General features: G+C 46.4%; 1 protein-coding gene across 1 annotated transcript in view; it reads right to left on the bottom strand.

Moving 5' to 3' along the window:
• Nucleotides 1–2: 2 nt before the first annotated feature.
• LOC129833911 (SRC kinase signaling inhibitor 1-like) overlaps nucleotides 3–24,583 on the bottom strand; it is a 25,648-nt gene continuing 1,067 nt past the window's right edge. The window contains exons 2-10 of the mRNA XM_055898737.1: nucleotides 24,378–24,463; nucleotides 20,540–20,566; nucleotides 11,253–11,451; nucleotides 6,355–6,647; nucleotides 2,263–3,137; nucleotides 1,959–2,066; nucleotides 1,481–1,608; nucleotides 781–801; nucleotides 3–289 (exon numbers count right to left, since the gene is read on the bottom strand). Of these exons, the coding sequence (XP_055754712.1) occupies nucleotides 3–289; nucleotides 781–801; nucleotides 1,481–1,608; nucleotides 1,959–2,066; nucleotides 2,263–3,137; nucleotides 6,355–6,647; nucleotides 11,253–11,451; nucleotides 20,540–20,566; nucleotides 24,378–24,463 (2,024 nt within the window). The remainder of the gene's footprint in view (nucleotides 290–780; nucleotides 802–1,480; nucleotides 1,609–1,958; nucleotides 2,067–2,262; nucleotides 3,138–6,354; nucleotides 6,648–11,252; nucleotides 11,452–20,539; nucleotides 20,567–24,377; nucleotides 24,464–24,583) is intronic.

Here is a 24,583-nt window from a genome sequence, read left to right on the forward strand (position 1 = left end):
CATTATTGTGTGTGTGTGTGTATGTATGTATGTGAGTGTGTGCACGTGCCCTTGTGCCTGCACGCGTGCGTGTTTGTGTAAACAGCCGTACTAATAGATGCATTGAGAGTAGGCCCAGTCGTTTTCACCTGCATCTTGCGGAGCTGGGAGAGTTGTTTGCGCAGGTCGGTGGCGTTCTGCTGCAGGGCGTGGAGGTGAAGCTGCATCTGCAGCCGGGTGACGGTGGTGACCTGGCTGTCTCCGGCGGGAGGGGGGGGCATCAGAGCCAGCGGGGCCGACGGCGTCAGAACTGACAATCACAGGACACAACACAGCTTATGAGGAAGTCAGAGGAAACTGGGTTATTTACAATGCTGTATGTATAAAAACATCTGACACACAACAGAAGATACATGCTTGCACGCACACACACACACACACAGTTCCACACGCAGTCATGGGAGCACAGGTAAAGGATCCCAGCTCAGTTCCTGAACAGAGGTAGACTGAAAACGAACAGAGAGAGCCTGTTGATGGTGCGAGGAGAATATCCTTCTGAATCTCAGATGTACGACCATCCAGACAGACCCAGAATGAGTAAGGGACCGACAAGACAGGACCAAAGACAGGGGGTGGGGGGTAGAGAGGAGAGGAGGAGACAGACCTGACCTCTAGGTAACCAACCAAAGGATACATAAGAAAAGAGACACACCACCACCAATACTGGACCTCTGACAAGCCCAAACACCCACCCAGGGGCAGAGAGATGAGAGGAGAGATAGAGGAGAAGAGTCAAACTACCTTTCCGCTTCTGCCGTCCAACTGTAATACAGAAGCAGTGAGCCAGTTACCAGAGATAAAGAGAGAGAAGAGAGAGTGGAGGAAAATTGGGAGTAATCTTCAAGGTTTACATTTGCCAGAGGCAGACGTGGACCCCTGGACACTTCCTCTATCGACTATTGCTGAGGGAAAAATTGATAATTTAACAGCTTTATTTTTTGGTCTTATTTCATGTCAAGCAGAGGCATCAAAGGCAGACGTGTCCTTTCGCTGGCTCTTTGATGGTCTGGCCTTTGAACAGCAAGTCTATGTAGACCCACTCGTGCTAAACGGAGGCATTGGGAACAGGGGAAGAAAGAGATGTGTAGAGAGAGAGAGGGAGTGGGAGAAAAGAGAAATAAAACAGAAGAAGAAAGGGAAGGAAATGTGAAAGTAAGAGAGAGATATTAGAGGAAGCAGGGACAGAGGGATGGGTTTGTATCTAGGTTGCGGGTTGAGGGAGATGTCATTCAATGTCTGTTGAGGTTTAAAGACCAGTAGCCATCTTATCTGTTAAAATAACTGGTCTATGCCTGGCCCAATGGTAAATTGATCTGGAAACTAAGCTCAACCTGAACTATTGTAAATGGTTAGCAGTGGACGCAGTATGACTACAAGATCAAACTGAAACTCAATTCACTTCAATCTAGTTTGAGCTAGAACTTTTAGGCGTAGTACTCACTTCCAGTGGCGGAGCCGTCGCTGTTGGATTCGGTCTTCTCGCTGGAAGAGAAAGGGAAGGGCCGTGAGAACTCCGAGCCCTGGTCCGGAGGGCAGCCCGCCATCATGCAGAGACGCAGTAGGCCGCATCTGAGGATCAACCAGGGCCACAGGGCAAGGCAATTACAGTGCTAATGCCAACACCTGTACTATACTTAAGCATTATGTACTTATACTACATAGTGCTTTATACTGTCCCACAGGGCAAGGTCATTACTACCAGCCAATTACAGTGCTAATGCCAACACCTGTACTATAATCATGTACAGTACTACTATACTGCAATAACGTACTTGAACGTATTCTGGTCTATTAAACAACAATATAGTATCCTGAGACCAGTCATGTATTTCTGTGCTCGTCTTGTGATGGTCTACTGCTGTAGTAGTATATACGTCTATGAATGGCTCTGTGTGCTTGGGATCTTAAGGGGGTCTTACGTGCTGTCACTGTCGGGTGCTTTGGTCAGCACACTCTGAACCAGGCCTGTCAGACTGGCTATCTGTTTCTCCATGGCCTCCATACGATCCAGACGGTCCGCACGGTCCCTGGAGAAAGCCAGCAGGTTAACACACACTGGTCAGTTAGGTTCGCTCACACACACACCAACATGGAAGCTCGTGCACCCACACATCCCACAGTAACGTCGAAATGTACTAGTGCACACTAGAAAACACCTAGCGAAACACATACTGTATAGAGGAAGCATGCAATCTCAAACCACACACACGCATACACACTCACCTGGACTCAGAAGTCTCTCCATGGAGTAGGGAGCTGTATCCGGGCGCAAACCTGCTCCCGTCCCCTCCCGGCCCGGCCTGCAGGGCCAGAGGGTCAGAGCTGGAGCTGGGCCTGGACTTGGGGCTCTCCACAAACACGGAAGAGGAGGCTGAGTCCTTGCGGAAGGTCTGCCTGACCGGGGAGGCTCGGCTGGGGGAGCTAGAGTACGAGTCCCCCCTGTCCCTCAGCTGCATATCAGGGATCTTCTGCGGGGAGGAGGGGGGCATGCGGAAGCCCATGCCCAGTGTGGCTGAGGAGTAGGAGTCGGAGTAGAGGGGACCTCCAGGCTTGTACAGGGCGTCCTCCAGCTCCCCCTGCAAGGCGGCAGCAGAGTAGGTGCTGAGGGAGCGCACAGAGCCGCGGCGGTACAGCCCACCGGACACGGGGAAGCCGAAGGAGTCTCCGATGGCGGCCAGCGACTGTGTGGAGGCGATGCTGAGGCGGCCCTCGTGTACCAGGCTGTAGGGGTCGGCGTACAACCCCTCCTTTACCAGCATAAGGTTCTTCCCAGAAACCTCCTCGTCGGGCTTGACGTCGCGGCGCTCCAGGATGGCGCTAGGGGAGGAGGACAGGCCGGCGTTGGGGCCCCCGTGGTGGGAGCCGGCTCCAGGGTGGTGGGAGTGCTGGGGCTGGTGCTGCTGGGGGTGCTGCTGGTGCTGGGAGTGTTGTTGGAGCTGGGGGTGACTGCCCGGCCCGGCGAAGGAGGGAGGCCGACCCCCACTGTAGGACAGACGGGAGCGGGCTGGGGACCCGGAGGGTGGCGAGGCGGAGGAGGAGGGCAGGGTGTTGAGGCGGCGGGTGGGGGAGGACTCTCGGGACGTGTACACCAGATCCCTCTGAAACGACATCAGGGGCGGGGGTGGAGGGTAGGTTACCATGGATACCAGTGGATGAAAACGCTGTGCTCCCCCTCTGTGCCAGGCTGACAATCAGAGGATAGGAAATCACACTGACATTGGACAGTCTGTGGCAGCCTGGGCTCATCAACGCAATCATAGCATCTTTATACAAGCCCAAATCAAAAACCAGCACACAATCAACACGTATGATTCAAGTCTAGAGTAATGGATCTATCCAAGAGTACAGTAAGGCTTATAGGATATGGGATTACCTACATGTACTGATTGTCACCTTACAGTGTAATAACTAAGGCTGAAAATGAATGAGCTTTAAAGAGGGAACCAGTCCAGCCTTATTGTTTCTTTCTTCTCCTTCCACTCGTCTAGGAGAACCACTGAGCTCCATTTAACCAGCCCAACTAAACCCAGTGGATTACAAAGAGCTGGTATTCAGCACGTCTCCATATCTGCACATATCCATTTCCTCTCTATTGAAGAGAAGCGAGAGAACACAGGAGCCTAACCCACTCCTGGTTCATGAGAATGAATGTGAGGAATTTCCTCATCCACCACAGGTTCTTTCTTCTCTCCTCCACCGCTTGCCTGGGTGGTCTAATCCTTTTATATTCTAACTTCTTTTTAAAAATTCTGCTTCCCCCTCTTTTTACTCTGCATCTCCCACTTTTTCAATTCCTCTTTCTTTCATGTTTGTCTTTCTTCAATCTACAGTAATTACCTCTCTCTCCTATTTATGTCTTTCCTCAATCTACAGTAATTACCTCTCTCTCCTATTTATGTCTTTCCTCAATCTACAGTAATTACCTCTCTCTCCTATTTATGTCTTTCCTCAACCTACAGTAATTACCTCTCTCTCCTATTTATGTCTTTCCTCAACCTACAGTAATTACCTCTCTCTCCGGTTTATGTCTTTCCTCAATCTACAGTAATTATCTCTCTCCTGTTTATGTCTTTCCTCAATCTACAGTAATTATCTCTCTCTCCTGTTTATGTCTTTCCTCAATCTACAGTAATTACCTCTCTCTCCGGTTTATGTCTTTCCTCAATCTTCAGTAATTATCTCTCTCCTGTTTATGTCTTTCCTCAATCTACAGTAATTCTCTCTCTCTCCTGTTTATGTCTTTCCTCAATCTACAGTAATTCTCTCTCTCTCCTGTTTATGTCTTTCCTCAATCTACAGTAATTACCTCTCTCTCCTGTTTATGTCTTTCCTCAATCTACAGTAATTACCTCTCTCTCCGGTTTATGTCTTTCCTCAACCTACAGTAATTATCTCTCTCTCCTGTTTATGTCTTTCCTCAATCTACAGTAATTATCTCTCTCTCCTATTTATGTCTTTCCTCAATCTACAGTAATTACCTCTCTCTCCTGTTTATGTCTTTCCTCAACCTACAGTAATTATCTCTCTCTCCTGTTTATGTCTTTCCTCAATCTACAGTAATTACCTCTCTCTCCGGTTTATGTCTTTCCTCAATCTACAGTAATTACCTCTCTCTCCGGTTTATGTCTTTCCTCAATCTACAGTAATTACCTCTCTCTCCTGAAAATTGCAAGATAGTGTTGTAATACTTTTATTGCATCAAATGGTTGTTTTATGCAACAGAATAGAGTATTCTTATAACTATTGTGTGTGTGTTCTACTGAGGATGGGCCTCTGGTAGATGACACTGACAGAGGAGATTTACGATGTCTTTTGGGTGATAAAACCTAAAGAGCATTCCAGAGCATGAGTTAATGTTTCTGTTCGATACCGTACCAGAGAGAGATGGTTCCAGTTTGGAGTCAGAGGGCCAGACACTGGTCTATACAATGAAAACTGTTGACACAGCAGATGCTGTCTGCTATGTATTATAGATATCTTTCATACATATCTTAACCTTGTGACCCATTCTATATATCTGTTCGTCATGTAGGTCGAAAGGGGTGTATCTTGGCTATAAAATACCTTTTGTCTCAGGGCTCTCAACGAATCATCTGAGCGTGAATCGTCTACCAGCCATGACCAGTCATCATTACCGTAGCGCACTCAATCGATTCACTTTATATGTGTGTGTTGTATTGACCTGCTCCCTTATTAGTAAATAAATTAACCACCACATCACACACACCACACACACACACACACACACACACACACACACACACACACACACACACACACACACACACACACACACACACACACACACACACACACACACACACACACACACACACACACACACACACACACACTTAAAACCCTGAAAACACAGTTAAAACCAACTATCCAACCCCAAAAATGTACACCCAGGAGCAGTTCAATGTCAAGATGTTAGTTAACATGCAGGGTAGTCCCCAGCACAGCGCTGAACTAGGAGGGGGTGTGCAGTTCACACACACACTGTCTTAGAACAAAGAGCCAGCCAAGAGCCAGCAACTTGAATGTTCTTCAAAGGCCTGGTTTTACCGCATCATCTACCCTCCTGGAAATAAGAACTCTCTATGATTTAATTGAATCTAGTTCATCTGGGATATTTTGGTGTTCCTCCATACACAATTTAGGGATTTTAGTATGCCTGCACGCACACACGAAAACACATTCATCCGCACAAACAGAGACAGAGACCCACCCACCCACCCACCCACCCACCCACCCACACACCCACACACACACACACACACACACACACACACACACACACACACACACACACACACACACACACACACACACACACACACACACACACACACACACACACTCTCTAACTATTTGCATAGGTAATGGCATCCTCAATGTAGTGTGACTATTACAGATGGTAGGGACTGAAAACAGAGGAACTTCAAGGTTCCTTGAACTCAACCAGAATAGAGACAAGCACATGGGGTGAAACAAGCTCATCTCCCTGGGAAACATTGTTATTTAGTGTCCAGGCAGCATATGGTGCTCTTGAAGATAAAAGTACTGCCCAGCGGGAATATCTGGAGAAATAACCCATACGCCTCCACAACCTGTCAAACTTACCGTTGCAACATAAACACAAAAGAGCTGTTGCACCTTCAAAGGTCAAAGCCCAACAGAAGTGTCACAGTATCAGTGTAGTAGAATCCAGAGCCCTCCATCCACCTATCCCAGTATCAGACGCTCCACCCCATCCCCCTCCCTCAGCACCCCTCTCTCCTCCCTCACCCTCCTCTCCCCTCCCTGTCTCACCCTCGGGTCCCCGTTGACCAGGTGTGTGGCGGGGTAGGAGGCGTAGATGGGCTCCTTGCGGTAGATCTTGATGATACTGCGATCCTGGATGTCCCGGATGTCCTCCAGCTCGTAGAAGACGTTGCGCGCCTCGTCCTTGATCAGGATGGCCGTGTTGGAGGACTTGAGCATCCCCGCCGTCAGCTTCTGGGGGAACATGTGCACGATGAGGGCGTGCAGCGTGTCCAGGCTGCTCAGCTCGTGGGTGATGTGCACCCGCCGCGTCTCATCCCCAAACTGCAGGAACAGCACGCCTGGAGAACGAGAGTGAGAAAGAGAGAAGGGGAGAGAATTGATCATATATTTTTAAGATCTTTTCTGACTTCCTTGAACAGCTAGAGAGAGATTATGACAGTGGGGAAAGGTAGAGAGCGGTTAGGTCAAAGGGCAGCAGGCCGGATTTGAACCTATGCCGACACCGTAGATGTGTTGACCAGGCCACAGAGAGAGAATTTAAAGTCAAGGATAAAGGTGGAGCAGGAGATTATAGAACAACAGAGGAAGGGGTGATGAAAGTCAAAGGAAAAGGAGAGAGAGCTAGATAAAGGGAAGGTCTGGTTGATAAATAGACAGGAGCAGGTGGGAGTGAGAGAGTGCCACTCTCCTAAAGCACTGCCTAAACTCCTCTTCCAAAGGGCTCATCATCCGCCACTGTCACTGCTTCTACAGCGCTCTGTTTCTCCCTGCGTGCTTAGCATCGCCTACACCCACCAATGTTTATACGTCTGATCCATCCACACTGCAAAGCTGTCCCAACGATGAGTTCACTCTTATAATACTGTAGTCCACACTGTAAAGCTGTCCCAATACTGAGTTCACTCTTATAATACTGTAGTCCACACTGTAAAGCTGTCCCAATGCTGAGTTCACTCTTATAATACTGTAGTCCACACTGTAAAGCTGTCCCAACACTGAGTTCACTCTTATAATACTGTGGTCCACACTGTAAAGCTGTCCCAATGCTGAGTTCACTCTTATAACACTGTAGTCCACACTGTAAAGCTGTCCCAACACTGAGTTCACTCTTATAGTACTGTGGTCCACACTGTAAAGCTGTCCCAACGCGGAGTTCACTCTTATAATACTGTAGTCCACACTGTAAAGCTGTCCTAATGCTGAGTTCACTCTTATAATACTGTAGTCCACACTGTAAAGCTGTCCCAACACTGAGTTCACTCTTATAATACTGTAGTCCACACTGTAAAGCTGTCCCAACACTGAGTTCACACTTATTTTACTGTAGTCCACACTGTAAAGCTGTCCCAACACTGAGTTCACACTTATTTTACTGTAGTCCACACTGTAAAGCTGTCCCAATGATGAGTTCACTCTTATAATACTGTAGTCCACACTGTAAAGCTGTCCCAACACTGAGTTCACTCTTATAATACTGTAGTCCACACTGTAAAGCTGTCCCAATGATGAGTTCACTCTTATAATACTGTAGTCCACACTGTAAAGCTGTCCCAACACTGAGTTCACTCAATATGACTCTGTAGCAGAAATAAATGAATAATACGTCAGGATTTGAATTATGACTTAATGTCTATGAACATATTATCCCTGTTCTAATAACGAAATACAGTGCAGTGTATGGCTGTATATGGTTGTTTTGCCCCAGATATGTAATCTAAGGCGTGGATGATCCAGTGTTATGTAAGCACTAACGTACCACAGAGCAGGCAGGCAGAGAATAATCACACTCATCTGAGGGTGCGAAGAGACACCAGGCTGTAGGTTACATGACTAACTAAGGAGCTGTGTGATTGGTCCCTGATAAAAACACCCAGCCTGGAGTGCATCATTTACGCTTCTGAAATGGCTACAAAATATGCAAATGTAATCACGATTCAATCATTTCGCAATAATTTGAATAGTGGATTCAAATAAGGCATAACCACAAAACGCAAAAGGAATTGGGAATAATTATTTACTATGCAAGTGGATAAGGTTTGATAAGATAGCAGATAAACTAGGTAAATGTTAATATGAAAATGGCATGAAGCCATTCTGATTAGATGAGTAAGTTGAAGTCCACAAAAGCTTTGGGATGAGGAAAATGTTGCCTCAGCTATGTAGCTGGTAAAGGCTGTTACATGGTCATGTTATTGTCATGCAGTGGCAGTCGGTGACGTTTAAGATGAGGGAGGATGTCCATTTATTTTATGACCATGGCCTTATTTCTATTACAGCATATTGGAGGACTGTCATTCATATTCCATTCACCCAGTTCAATGTATCAGCGATAGGTTTAGGCTACTTACTACATGATACTTGAATTTGACCTATACCCATCCTGAGTTTCTATTGGACAAATTCAGGTATGTTTATCCCCGTTTCGTTCCATATCCCTGTTTCGTTCCGGTGCTTGCAAACTACTACAGACTACAAAGGGAAGCACAGCCGAGAGCTGCCCAGTGACACGAGCCTACCAGACGAGCTAAACCACTTCTATGCTCACTACGAGGCAAGCAACACTGAGGCAGGCATGAGAGCATCAGCTGTTCCGGACGACTGTGTGATCACGCTCAACGTGCGTAAGACCTTTAAACAAGTCAACATTCACAAGGCTGTGGGGCAAGACGGAATACCAGGATGTGTGCTCCGAGCATGTGCTGACCAACTGGTAGGTGTCTTCACTGACATTTTCAACATGTCCCTGATTGAGTCTGTAATACCAACATGTTTCAAGCAGACCACCATAGTCCCTGTGCCCAAGAACATGAAGGCAACCTGCCTAAATGACTAAAGACCCGTAGCACCCACGTCCGTAGCCATGAAGTGCTTTGAAAGGCTGGTCATGGCTCACACCAACTCCATTATCCCAGAAACCCTAGACCCCCTCCAATTTGCATACTGCCCAAACAGATCCACAGATGATGCAATCTATATTGCACTCCACACTGCCCTTTCCCACCTGGACAACAGGAACACCTATGTGAGAATGTTATTCATTGACCACAGCTCAGCGTTCAACACCATAGTACCTTCAAAGCTCATCACTAAGCTAAGGATCCTGGGACTACATTTGGCATGGGTCCTCAGATCCTCAAAAGGTTCTACAGCTGCAACATCGAGAGCATCCTGACTGGTTTCATCACTGCCTGGTATGGCAATTGCCCGGCCTCCGACCGCAAGGCACTACAGAGGGTAGTGCGTACAGCCCAGGACATCACTGGGGCCAAGCTTCCTGCCATCCAGGACCTCTACACCAGGCGGTGTCAGAGGAAGGCCCTAAAAATTGTCAAAGACCCCAGCCACCCCAGTCATAGACTGTTCTCTCTACTACCGCATAGCAAGCGGTAACGGAGTGCCGAGTCTCGGACAAAAATGCTTCTCAAAAATGCTACCCCCAAGCCATAAGACTCCTGAACAGGTAATCAAATGGTTACCCAGACTATTTGCATTGTGTGCCCCCCCAACCTCTATTTTACGCTGCTGCTACTCTCTGTTTATCATTTATGCATAGTCACTTTAACTATACATTCATGTACATACTACCTCAATTGGCCCGACCAACCAGTGCCCCCGCACATTGGCTGAAATGGTGCATTGCGTCCCGCCACCCACCACCCGCAAACTCCTCTTTTACTCTCTCTGTTCATCATATATGCATAGTCACTTTAACCATATCTACATGTACATAATACCTCAATCAGCCTGACTAACCGGTGCCTGTATGTAGCCTCGCAACTTCTATAGCCTCGCTACTGTATATAGCTTTGCTAATGTTATTTTTCATTGTCTTTTTACTGTTGTTTTTATTTCTTTACTTACCTATTGTTCACCTAATACCTTTTTTGCACTATTGGTTAGAGCCTGTAAGTAAACATGTCACTGTAAAGTCTACACCTGTTGTATTCGGCGCACGTGACAAAAAAACGTTCATTTGATTTGATATTGATTCCTTTCAAGAAATGTTTTTCAATGGAATCGGTGGAATGAATACACCCCTGATCGCACGCAAAAACAGTTCACTTTCATAGCAGCCACATATAAACAGCTTGATCACTTTGCTTGTTAATTCCTTCTCGCATCTACGCGCTGTCCTTTCATCTTTTCCCTTTGCTTGTGGGCTTCAGTGCACAACACATCAGCTGTCTGTGACCAGGCAAAAATTCAACAACATCTCTCTTTCTTTCTCTTGCTTCTCCTTAATAGTTTTTGAAATTAATTTGTTCAAAACTGTTTAACTATTTTCCTTCTCTCTCTTTGAGTCAATTACTCACCACATGTTATGCACTGCAGTGCTAGCTAGGTGTAGCTTATGCTTTCAGTACTAGATTCATTCTCTGATCCTTTGATTGGGTGGACAAGATGCCAGTTCATGCTGCAAGAGCTCTGATAGGTTGGAGGACGTCCTCCGGAAGTTGCCATAATTACTGTGTAAGTCAATGGAAGGGGGTGAGAACCATGAGCCTCCTAGGTTTTGTATTGAAGTCAATGTACTCAGAGGAGAACGGAAGCTAGCTGTCCTCCGGCTACACCATGGTGGTACCCTACAGAGTGCTGTTGAGGTTACAGTAGACCTTCATTGCAAAACAGTGTGTTTTAATCAATTATTTGGTGACATGTGAATATATTTACTATAGGTTTATCTAAAAAGGATAACTGTTTTAAAGTTTCACTCTTTTTTTATTTTTGTGCAATTCACTGAGGAGGATGGTCCTCCCCTTCCTCTACTGAGGAGAGTCCACTGATGTCATGTATATTCTCTGTACAATGTGTGGTGGGTCTCACCTGGGGGGCACTGTCTTACTGTAGCAGTAGTTGGTAAAGGTTAAGACGTGATCATGTACACATCATGTATAGTTTCTGTCTGGGTCATGTCTAGCTCCAGTGTGGGTGTTGGGTCTCACCTGGGGAGCGCAGCTTGTTCTGGCTGGCTGAGCGGGACAGGGGCAGACTCTGGCGGAAGCGGTTGGTTCGGCTGAACCCCAGGGGGATGTCAGCCTCAGACATGGTCTCAGCCAGAGACTCAGCCGAGGCAAAGGACAGCTTAGCGGCCTGGTCAGCTAGCCCAGACTGGGTGGACTGGGAGTGACGTGGACTACGACTCTGGAGGAGAGAAAGTGAGAGAGAGTTTGTTTGGGGAGAGGAGAGCGAGAGAGAGGCAGAAAGAGTGGATTTGACAGAGAGGAGTACGGAGAAACGTGAAAGAGGAAATTAACAATAAACAGACTATAAGACAAACAAACACAATTAACATTGGCATAATGCCTCAGCATGTCAGGACCAACATTCATACAACTGATGTCATCTTTCCTCTTTCTGATAGGGTGGGATGGAATCATGTGACGGTGCCTGTTGGTTCACCAATGCTGAAACAGTGTGTTACAGCAAGGCAGAAGTCCAGAACACAACACCTTCCAAATTAGGGATCCACTGAGGACCAGTAGGTAGGAATGGGGAAGATACAAAATAACCTGGTGGGCATTGAGATCTGTTTAAATGTTTTAACGCTTATGTAAAGCACTCTCTCCCCCTACACCTACATCCTCTCCCTATTGGTTAAAGGCCCCGCTGGCCTCTGGCCAACCTTAAATGAGTGCAGGCCAGGGCTGTCACTCTGCGTTTATTCTACTAGCCTGGACCTGGCCTGGGCCCAGGCAGCATCTCTTCTTCCTCAGCTGCTCTGCTGCTGCTGCTACTAGACTGTGTTCTGCTAGGCTGCTGTGTTCTGTTCAGTGAGCTGGCTCCCCTATCTCCACCGCCGGGTCTCCTCCAGCTCCCAGACTCCGTTAATGAGCTCCCAGAATGCTCGCTGACGACTGTTAGTATTGCAGAGCCAGCCAGACAGATCGAGCCCACATTACATTACAGTACAGTGCCAGCGCCCCTCGCTAGACCCTCGCTACCAAGTAGAACACAACTTCTCCTCCGCTCTTTCTGTCATTTTCATCCCTCGTTCTGGTTCAATAAGACTTCAGCATGTTTTTCTACGAGGCTCTCATTAATCTTGTATTTAGTAAGGCGAGACGCAGCCTCACAGAGTGCTGTGCTCATTGACTCCCAGCAGTGCTCGCTTTGAGGTCATTCACAAATACACACAACATGCATGCACACACACCACAGGAGGTGAGGGGAGGACGGCTCATAATAACACACATACAAACTCACAGACACACACATGCACACACACATGCACGCACACATGCACTCACACAAACACACACACACGCACTGTTCATACTGCAACCACAAACATTTACACAGTGCAGTCACACACACAGCCCCACAACAGAATGGTGGCACTTGTAAATGACTGCACTGTTCGAGCTAGGAAGATAAGCGTTTCGCTACGCCCGCGATAACATCTGCTAAATATGTGTGCACGACAAATCATATTTGATTTGATTTGGTTTTCAGGCAGACAGTGTCTGGGCACGCAGAGAGAGGGTGGCTCTGACGGATCGCCCCCCAATGTGCTTTCTAATGGGGTCATTTATCTAAGCAACGACCACACTGAGCAGGGAGCACAACAACCCAGTCCATAGCACCACACAGCAGCGCATATATTGTACACACAGAACACACTGCACACACAACAGACGCAAACACCAGCTCCAGTGAGCCAAGCAGAGCTCCAGGGCTAAATAAAGCCAGAGCGTAGATGGATAAAACACAGCCATCAGCTTGACTCAGCACAGCAGAGCTAAAAGATACATCTCCTATAGAAGAGTGAGCCACATCTCTAATCACACCAATAATCAAAGGAGGCCTCTAGCGTCTCCAACATGTCAGTGAGCTGACGTCGAGCTAGCACTAGTCCCTGGAGTTTGTGTTTCTACATAACAGAGGATCTTTTCAACAAATCACACCGAACCGGGGAGACCATGCAAAATATCAAACAGAACTCAGGAGGAAGTGGAGAGAGGGAAACTAGCTCCGTCTCTCTCTCACACACAGGAGAGAAGATCTGTCAACAAACTCCAGCAACTCACCTAATGAGAATCTTTCGCGTTGACTGTTGTTGGAAAAACAGGTGTGAGTCATTGTATAGTCGTTCTACGAAACAAAATTCTACTAAACACTTAAGAAACAAAGGTAGATTCCCCCAGGGGGACAAAATATGTTCCTTCCATGTGTTGGAGGAAAGAAACCAAATCGAATTGGTGTTGTTGCCGTAGATACTTTATGTAAAGGTGTCAAAGTGATGTCCCACTGGGCACAAACGTCAATTCAACGTCTTTTCCACGTTGGTTTAACGTAATTCTATTGAAATGACGTGGAAACAACGTTGATTCAACCATTGGGTGCCCAGTGGGATAGAACACGGGGAGTGTTCCTAGAACCATTTCCTCCTGTGCGTCATCATGGGCAGGTAAATGCACTCACCGTCTGCTAGGAGATCTGTAATGCTAGACACGCTCTCTCTCTTCAGAGGAAAACAGTGATTGCACCTCTTCCACTGTTCTCTGCACCTTTTCTTCTCCTCCCCCTCTCCCCTTCTCCGCCTTTCCCTCTCCCTATCGTCCTATGGTGTCAATTCAGGCTTTTTCAATAGCACTCAATTACTGTGAGGAGCCCACGCTCTTATAATACCACAGAGGAAGAAAACAATATGATCTAACAGGAAATCTAATTGAATGGAAAGGAGGACACAGCAGGCTCCAACATACCTAGGACTATGAACTGCTTTAAATCCAACAACAAACCCAATCTCTCCCTCCCTCTCCGTTTCTCTCTAAACTCGTCAAAAAAAGAAACGTTCTCTCACTGTCAACTGCGTTTATTTTCAGAAAAGTATTTGTTTGAACATAACAAGATTCAACAACTGAGACATAAACTGAACAAGTTCCACAGACATGTGACTAACAGAAATGGAATAATGTGTCCCTGAACAAAGGGAGGGGGGGGGGGGGGTCAAAAGTAACTGTCAGTATCTGGTGTTGCCACCAGCTGCATTAAGTACTGCAGTGCATCTCCTCCTCATGGACTGCACCAGATTTGCCAGTTCTTGCTGTGAGATGTTACCCTACTCTTCCACCAAGGCACCTACAAGTTCCCGGACATTTCTGAGGGGAATGGCCCTTGGCCTCACCCTCCGATCCAACAGGTCCCAGACGTGCTCAATGGGATTGAGATCCGGGCTCTTCGCCAGCCATGGCAGAACACTGACATTTCTGTCTTGCAGGAAATCACACACAGAACGAGCAGTATGGCTGGTGGCATTGCCATGCTGGAGGGTCATGTCAGGATGAGCCTGCAGGAAAGGTGCCACATGAGGGAGGAGGATGTCTTCCCTGTAACGCACATCGTTGAGATTTCCTGCAATGACAACAAACTCAGTCCGATGATGCTGTGACACACCGCCCCAGACAATGATGGACCCTCCACCTCCAAATCGATTCTGCTCCAGAGTACAGGCCTCGGTGTAACGACCATTCCTTCGGCGATAAACGCGAATCCGACCATCACCCCTGGTGAGACAAAACCGCGACTAGTCAGTGAAGAGCACTTTTTGCCAGTCCTATCTGGTCCAGCGACGGTGGGTTTGTGCCCATAGGCGATGTTGTTCCCGGTGATGTCTGGTGAGGACCAGTCTTACAACAGGCCTACGAGCCCTCAGTCCAGCCTCTCTCAGCCTATTGCGGACCGTCTGAGCACTGATGGAGGGATTGTGCGTTCCTGGTGTAACTCGGGCAGTTGTTGTTGCCATCCAGTACCTGTCCCGCAGGTGTGCTGTTCAGATGTACCGATCCTGTGCAGGTGTTGTTACACGTGGTCTGCCACTGTGAGGACGATCAGCTGTCCGTTCTGTCTCCCTGTAGCTCTGTCTTAGGTGTCTAATAGTACGGATATTGCAATGTATTACCCTGGACACATCTGCAGTCCTCATGCTTCCTTGCAGCATGCCCAAGGCACGTTCACGCAGATGAGCTGGGACCCTGGGCATCTTTCTTTTGGTGTTTTTCAGAGTCAGTAGAAAAGCCTCTTTAGTGTCCTACGTTTTCATAACTGTGACCTTAATTGTCTATCGTCTATTGAACAAGCATGGGAAACAGTGTTTAAACCCTTTACAATGAAGATCTGTGAAGTTATTTGGATTTTTACGAATGATCTTTGAAAGACGGGGTCCTGAAAAAGGAACATGTCTTTTTTTGCTGAGTTTATTTTGTCTCGTGTACATACCCAGAGTGGATCAGGTTGAAGGTCAGTGTCATGGTTGTGGTTAAGTGCTTGTTATAGGTTGAGAGGCTGAAGCTAACGGTTGGGAGCAAGGCCACACAGAGAAAACCGCTGTTGGAGTCCAGTCCACCAGGATCACATGACAGGGGGTGATGGTCTCTGGTTTCTCTTTAGCTGTTAATTACCATGGCGATAAGTGATAAGACATTCCACTGAGAGTTTATTAGTCAGAAAGAGACATTCTCACTACTCTCAGATCTGAGAAGAATCTGTCTCACCAGGGATAGTTGCTAGAGAGACGCCTATTACCTCATAATAGTCTAAGCCTTGTCTAAGATGGGGTGGGGGTTCTACTAAGCCAAATGGAATTGTTGTAAGAAGGTCATACATTGAATTTTAAGACCCTTTGATGTATCAAAAAATATATGCTATTACTGCTATTAGCCCATGCTGTATATTGCATTACTGCTATTAGCCCATATTGTACATTTCATTACTGCCATTAGCCCATACTGTACATTGCATTACTGCTATTAGCCCATACTGTACATTGCATTACTGCTATTAGCCCATACTGTACATTGCATTACTGCTATTAGCCCATACTGTACATTGCATTACTGCTATTAGCCCATACTGTACATTTCATTACAGATTCACTACATGGAACAACATATAGTCCTTCCCAAAAAAACTAAAGGAAGTATCTGAGAGATATAAGAAAGTCAAGGAAACATTATTATTATTTTTTTTTTTTACATGTACACTTTATTTTTGGCACTAAACAGTCTTCATATATACTTCCATAACTTTTTTCAACTGGTACTAGGGGACTTTCAGACAAGTCTTGTGAGACCTGTGGGCGTCTTAGAGGAAAATAACCAACATGTATGTGTTTGTGAGTCTCACCTTTCCACAGAGGGGTCATTACTGTTCGGAAGCTACAGACAGAAGTTGTCAGATCGGCTGTACCGACTTTAGACAAACCCCAATACGCTTACGGGGGTTGTAGAGCAAAACGAACGATGTAGTGAGAAGACCAATTTTCGGGATGCCTCATGGTCTGACAAACACTGCTCTAGCTCTTCCGCCTTTCACCACAGATGCGGAAGTGCGACATAGGCGGATGCAGTGGATTGAGACACATCCAATGCAAAAAAACAGATATCTCTAGTTTAAACTGATGGATTTTTATGGCAATGTTTTTTTATTATGCTAATTGGATTTCCGCGGGGGCACGGACATCGAATCTCAGGTGGTTTTAACTGACTTACATCACACTCCTCACACCTCTCTTTTTTTATTCTATCCCCCTTCTATTCTCTGGCCTTTTCAACCACTTTTCAGCCACCTTTCCTTTTTCGTACACTGACTGTACCAAACATTAGGAACTCTTTACTTGAGTTGCCCTCAGAACAGCCTCAATTCATCGAGGCATGGACTGTCAAAAGGGATCCACAGGGATGCTGGCCCATGTTGACTTCAATGCTACCACAAGTGTGTCAAGTTGACTTTATGTGCTTTGGGTGGTGGACCTTTCTTGATACTCACGGGAAACTGTTGAGTGTGAAAAACCCAGCAGCGTTGCAGTTCTTGACACAAACCGGTGCGCCTGGCACCTACTACCATACCCTGTTCAAAGGCACTTCGATTTTTTGTCTTGCACATTCACCCTCTGAGTGTCTCAATTGTCTCAAGGCTTAAAAATCCTTCTTTAACCTGTTTCCTCCCCTTCATCTACACTGATTGAAGTGAATTTAACAAGTGACATCAATAAGAGATCACAGCTTTCACCTGGATTCACCTGGTCAGTCTATGTCATGGAAAGAGCAGGTGTTCTTAATGTTTTGTATACTCAGTGCACTTATTTCTCTTTTCCCTCCCCATCCCTCTCTCTCTCTATAATCTCGCTCTCTGTGCCATCTTTCCCCTTCCTTTCCCGCTCTGTCGCTCACCCCCCTCAGAGTGTCATCAGTTTTTCATCCGTCTCAAAAGTAGCGTCTCATTCCCTCTGTCTGTGTCTCTCTATGTTAACACCTCTGTTCCCGGACAGCTCTCAAAGCAGCCAATCACCCCTTCTACTCCTTTTCCTGCTGCATTCTATGTCTGTTTGTACAGCCCTGCTCTCACACACACTCTCTCTCTCCCCACACTTTGTGCTATTTTACCAAAAAATAGCAAGCAAGCCTACGGCTGTTCCTCGAAAATTGGAAACAAAAATTACCCCCCATAATAAATCAATCTACCTCCCTCTTACTCCTCACTTACTCTTTCCCTCTATCGCTGGCTTTCACTCGCATCGTCTATCTCTCAACCCCCCCCCCCCCCCTCTCTCCTTGGCCGAGCTCAGTCTCTTTATAATACGGGGAGTCATCAATGCATGGAAGAAATTGCTCTGCCAAATTGCGCTGGATTGTTCGCTGATGCGATCTGCTCGCTAGGCAGGAGAGTGAAGAAAATGGCGTACTCTAGGGAGGGGGGATGACGCCTGAGATGGCTGGTAGTCTTCTTTGTCGAGGAAAAATAGAAAAGGGGCCAGGCCAGTAGAATACATACATACCAGATCTGGGTTAAAATACATGTGTGTTTGAGTATTTGTTATTTAAATACTTTTTTTTCTGTGTGTTTGAGTATTTTCAAATACACAGCCCAAACAAGTACTTTTACTTGAGTTCAAATAATATGTACAAATACCTCTGTTAAATGCATGGGGGTGTATTTGTGTAACAATCGTTGTTGGAAGGATGGTCGGACCAAGATGCAGCGTGGGGTAGGTTAATCATTTTTTATTAATGATAACCGGCACAGAACAAGAAAGAGTAACAAACGAAACGTACAGCTTTGTAGGGCTAAAGCTACAATACAAAATCAAGATCCCACACACAACAGGTGGAAAAAAGGCTGCCTAAATATGATCCCCAATCAGAGACAACGATAGACAGCTGCCTCTGATTGAGAACCATACCAGGCCAACATAGAAGTACAAAAACTAGAGTACCCACCCTAGTCACACCCTGACCTAACCAAAATAGAGAATAAAAAGGATCTCTAAGGTCAGGGCGTGACAATTTGAGTCAGTGTATTTGAGCATTTTCAGATACTTTCCAAGTGTATTTTGAAAATGCATTCCAATATTCAACTGCTTGTTTAAAAAAATTACTAAAAAAAGTTTATCTGAATGTTTGTTTTGAAATTGTATTTGAACCCAGGTCTGATACATACAGCAGAATAATCTCCATCGGGCTGGATTCTACCTCTTCTTCTTACCACCTGTTCTCCTCCTTCCCTTTAAATTCTGTCTAATTCAGCCTGTTGAGAACGTGACTCATTCAGGAGGCTTTTAATTATATTAATCTCCAGATTTAGACACCGTGATGTCATTTATGGGGAGCAGCGCTGGAAAAGTGGGCAAGCATTATTAGGCGAGCACTTGATCAAGGGTGTGAAAATACTATTTCCACAAAGTCATGGAAGTAGAAATATGAAGAGAAAATCGAATATTGTGACAGCGATTTGATGAATGTCCAATAGCTGCAGGAAGTCAATCCAAGAAAACAGCTTGTCTGCCTGCCTCTGATTAGAGTTTGTTGGGAGCGCAAAGAAAAATGTCTCCATGTGAGAGGGGATTTTAAAGCTTTTTTGGACACTGTAATAATTACATAGTTGTGGGATAGATGGGTCAGGGATCTGGATATTGGTATCTGGTAACATTTCCACCCTGTCCGGATGATATTTCAGGGAAGCGTAAACCTCAGACGAGGCCTCTTCCCACACAGATGACAATACTTCCTGAAAGCCTCTCTGTGTAGATCCATGCTGTGCCTCAGCAGCCTCCGGAAAACATCTATGAAACGTAATCCTCAACACACCGTAAACCATGCCAGCTCACATAGATCCACAGCATGACACTTACACACTCCATCTACTCCATTTACCTCTGTGTTGCACGCAAGACAGATATACCCTCACTGATGTGTCTGCAGGCAAGCCAGACCAGACATAATACATGCCATACACGGTGGGGCAAAAAAGTATTTAGTCAGCCTCCAATTGTGCAAGTTCTCCCACTTAAAAAGATGAGAGAGGCCTGTAATTTTCATCATAGGTACACTTCAACGATGACAGACAAAATTAGAAAAAGAAATCCAGAAAATCAATACAGGTAACGAGTGGAGGACAGAGGAGCCTCTTAAAGAAGAAGTTACAGTTCTGTGAGAGCCAGAAATCTTGCTTGTTTGTAGGTGATCAAATACTTATTTTCCACCATAATTTGCAAATAAATTCATTAAAAATCTGTGTGATTTTCTGGATTTTTTTTTCTCATTTTGTCTGTCATAGTTGAAGTGTGCCTATGATGAAAATTACAGGCCTCTCTCATCTTTTTAAGTGGGAGAACTTGCACAATTGGTGGCTGACTAAATACTTTTTTGCCCCACTGTAACTGTACATTTCTCCTAAATACAGCATATCTAACCTCAAAGCCTGTCAGTAATATTAGAAGGACGTCTGAGCAATGTCAAAGTAATATTTCCACAATGCAACAAGGCACTGTAATTTCTTCTTAACGTCTCAGTTAGCCTGAGTAATACTCTAGCAAGGTCACATGGATGTTAGCCATTAGCGCTAGGCGCTAGCTGACTGACGTGGCATTAATCCTGGGAGAATCGTTTCCTGCAGATTAAACGGAGCTTGAAGGCTTTAAGCTGCTGCTGCCGCCTGAGACTCGAGATGCCAACTGAGAGCCTGCGTGCCAGCGGTGCGACGGGCACAGAAACCAGGCAGAGAGAGCGATGTGCCACCGTGTCATAGGAGCCTGGGGTGGTACACACACACACACACACACACACACACACACACACACACACACACACACACACACACACACACACACACACACACACACACACACACACACACACACACACACACACACACACACACACAAAACAAGAACACACCACATTGGATGGAGAAACCAAACTGACACAGCAACACTGTCACTTACAGCACTGACCTTAAAGCTCCAGTAGTTGGGTTGTTGCTGGGGAGAGAGAAAAGAAAAGAGAGAAAAGGAAAGAGAGAAAAGGAAAGAGAGAGAGATAGAGAGAGGGAGAAAAAGAGAGAGGGGAGGGAGAGAAGTGTTAGACATTTACTCTCAAGTATCTGACAACAATGAAATCAACTCTCTGGGAAATTGCATGATGGGTGAGGGAGAGAGAGGACAAGAGACAGAGGGAGCGATGTATATCGAGATGGAGGGAAGAGGAGAGGTAGAGAGAGTGGCTGAAATAGGTAACCCAAAAGCCCTTGACAGTGACACACCAGCATGGAATGCTCTTTGAAGTGTGACCATTCCCAGCCCAAAATATGCTGCACACACCCTACTAGCCCACTCCCCACACACACACACACATACAGAGCACAGACACACACACTATCCCAAGCATCATGTCATTCTCCTGCATCAGAGCCAACACAGGGCATATTGACAGCCCATTAAGGGAATCGTTAATACAACATGAAGGTTACACTGTTCTTAGTAAGTGATTAGCATTAGGTGTTGTGGATGTGGGCAGGAGAAGATGGGGGGGGGGGGGGGCCTGTTTGTGAATGTAATGTTACAAACTCAAACCAAGTAGGAACTAGCTACAGGCTGTGCCGTTTGACAGGATTAAATGAAAGAAGTGAAATTGAATTAAACAGGCCACTCTGTCAGTCGTTCAGATGTTGGCCTGTCTCCCAGACTTCACCATCATCAATCGGCAGACAGGCCAAATCTCTCTCTTCTTTTCTCTTCCTTTTTGCTCCCTCGCTGCACCTGCCTCTCTCTCTATCCATCTGATATTCTCTACCTAACCCACTACCTCATTGCCTCTCCCTCCTCTCTTTTTGTCCTCCTCTCCCTCCCTTTGCCCCCCTCTCTACTGTGACACATGCTAGTCTAGGCCCGAGGAAGTCATCTTTCCATTAAAACATAATAACCACAGTGTGCTAATAAGCAGGTCAGGCTTCCAACGGCCTGGAAACACCTCACAATCATATGTAAATTAAAAAGATGGCGACAGTTTATGAATTTTGATTCCAAATCTAAACTCTTATTCTAGTTCCTTATTCTTATCTGCAGGCAATTTCCAGTTAATTTACCGGAGTGACCGTTTTGCCCACTGCCATATATCCAACGGCGTGAGGATAGGACAAAATGACAGGTGGCCTAGGTTTTCTTTATTTGATTTATGATCGTCGGCTAGTTTTTCTTTCTCAGTGTTTCCTTTCGATGTCGCCTCATCATATTTTTATTATGGACTTCAGAAAGAGTTCATTTGCAACTGATTGTTACTTTATCCTCTCCCCGTCGGTCTCTCACCTCGACTAAGGAGGCAGCCTGGTATACAGGGCAGGCAGGCACACTGATACAATAGTAGCTACCTCTACACCCCATGCTGATCAATGGAGCTGACTTTTTAATGATCCGGTCCAGACTAAGTGATGACCTGGAGAGAGTGACAATATACGACCACAGGGCACCGGCTGGCACCGCCAAGACTCCCTGCCATGGCAACACCTATATCCACAGCTTCAAACTGACCCTGTATCTCCGTGTTCTGTCCACTGTATACCGTTCTCTGTTTTCCCTGTATAACCCGGAGAGAGGGACAATGTACGCCCCCCAAGGACAGCGGCAATATGCCTTGCCATGGCAACAGCAGCTAGCCTGTTACCAGACCTGTTTGTGACAGGAATCAGCTACACAACACACACATGCTTGGAACCAGGCTAAACAACTCCAGCAACAGTCTGGAACGTTCTCTGGTTCTCTGAACCACATAGGTGGCTGCTGATGTTATATGCAGATGAGCCTCCCTGATCAGTTCACCTTTTTTCTCTACATTACATGATGGATGGGGCATGAGTTGAAATGAAAGGTTGGGATTGAGTTCATTGTAATGTCTAGCAGTGTCAGAACAGGCTAGAATGGTCAGATCCAGGAAGACCGAGTTTTGCAAAATAAATGGGAATCGTCCCAAACCCTGAGCTTCCTTTACTGGGGAGCTGAATGTTACTAACGTAAAAACACTTATCTCTATAGGAGAATGTTGTGATGTCACTAAAGTCTACTAGAGAACACATTCAGTTAAACTCCGCTCTCTTGGCCTCTCTCATTTCTCTCTGTTCTATGAGTGACTTCTATTCTATTCTACTGGTTTAATGTTGGAGGTCAGGTAAACCAAAGCTTTGTGCCATTGTGTGTGTCGGCATGATGGAAATGTGTGTGTGTGTCCATGTGGGAAGTAGGTCATGACTGGCCTGGGAGGCAGGCTCTATTGCCTGTGGGGTGGGCTGGGTTAGATTCTACCTGCTCATGTGTCAGTCAGTCATTCAGTCTAGTCTGCCTGGGCTCTAGGGTTGCCCCTGACAACCCTGGAACTGACAGACAGACAGACAGACAGACAGACAGACAGACAGACAGACAGACAGACAGACAGACAGACAGACAGGCAGGCAGGCAGACAGACAGACAGACAGACAGACAGGCAGGCAGGCTCAGCGGGAGCATTTCTGCAAGTGAATAACTCTTGAATTATGTTTTTTTCCCTCCCAGACTAGTAATGTGAGAATGTTTATTGGGCATGTGCCTGTTCTGTGGACTGTGGTGTAATGAGTCTTGTTTACAGATCTAAGGTCAGAGTAAACAGCCTCTCTTTCCACTTCAGCTCCTGTTGTTGTTTGAACTGCACCTTGATTGGCCATCCCACAGATTGGACTTTGAGTCGCAAATACTGCTGCCATGTGGTAGATAGCAGAGGTCAATGGATTCTAAGGTAGCGACAACACTATGCGTTCAGTAATATAAAGCGGTTTTGTTAACCTTGAAGTATAGTTTCTGACCAATCATAACCTTTACATACAGTATACTAATTGAAAATAAATGAACCCCCCCCCAAAAGAAATCCTACTCTGTGCCAAACCCCTCTCAGCATACCCAGGCGAGTCAACACTCTGCATCCACCTCCTCAGCCCCAGATTTATCATAGTCACCACACACCAGACTAACTAATACATACAGTATGACTCCACCAGCATCCCTAGTACTAAGCTGAAACATCTTAACCCCCCAGGTAATACATACTCCTGCTGAGTTACATGTTTACTACCCAATGTGTTTCAGGTCACAGATCTGCCTGCACCTCCATGCAGAATTAGAGGTGAGGACCTGGGGTTAAATGTATGCTGTTAACCCTCCATCCTCCCTCTCCCCTCCCATCTCTCCCCTGCCACGGCGTACACACACAAACACAAACACACACACATACTGACACAACCCCCACAGCAAAACACACACACACACACTGACATACATCACAACCCCCACAGCATCCCTGCTTCACTGTCTAGTGTAAACACACACATACACATACACACACACATACACACAAACTCACACGTGCGGGAGAGGGCCGTAGGCATGCAGGGTTCTCCGACAGAAGGACAGAGCCTCACAGACTGGAGCGCCGCACTGCCGGACCTGCATGCAAAGCAGGCTGCGCTCTCTCCTTTCCTCTCCTTCCTACACCCCTCCTCTACCCCCCCCTCCCTCATTCCGTCATTCTCTCACTCAGTCAGTCTCTCTCGCTCTATTCCTCAGTCTCTCACTATTATTCACATGTACCCACACACCTGTACACATACACATACATACACTCTGCCAGATTGCCTGCCTTACACCTGCCAAACGCATGGAGCCTGTCACCACAACAACCACAACAAACATAGACCAGCCCTGGCTTGACATACGAGACCAGACCAGACCTACCTCCCTCACTAAATACCCCCTGTCCTCCCCCTGCTCTCACCTGCAGAGCACCTGTCCTCCTCTCCTGTCCTCTCTCCTCTCCAGTCACACCAGGCTGTCCCTTCCCTCCGTCAGGTGCAGAGGATCCTCATACCGCTTTGTCAGTCTCGCCCTCCCTCTGGCTCTCTCTCTCTCCGGCACATGCGGAAACTCTTTTATTTAATTCATTACAACACCAGGCGATTAACTCCTTCGCAGATGGGTGGC

This window comes from Salvelinus fontinalis, chromosome 34 (genome assembly GCF_029448725.1).
Source record: "Salvelinus fontinalis isolate EN_2023a chromosome 34, ASM2944872v1, whole genome shotgun sequence".
Classification (NCBI taxonomy): domain Eukaryota; kingdom Metazoa; phylum Chordata; class Actinopteri; order Salmoniformes; family Salmonidae; genus Salvelinus; species Salvelinus fontinalis.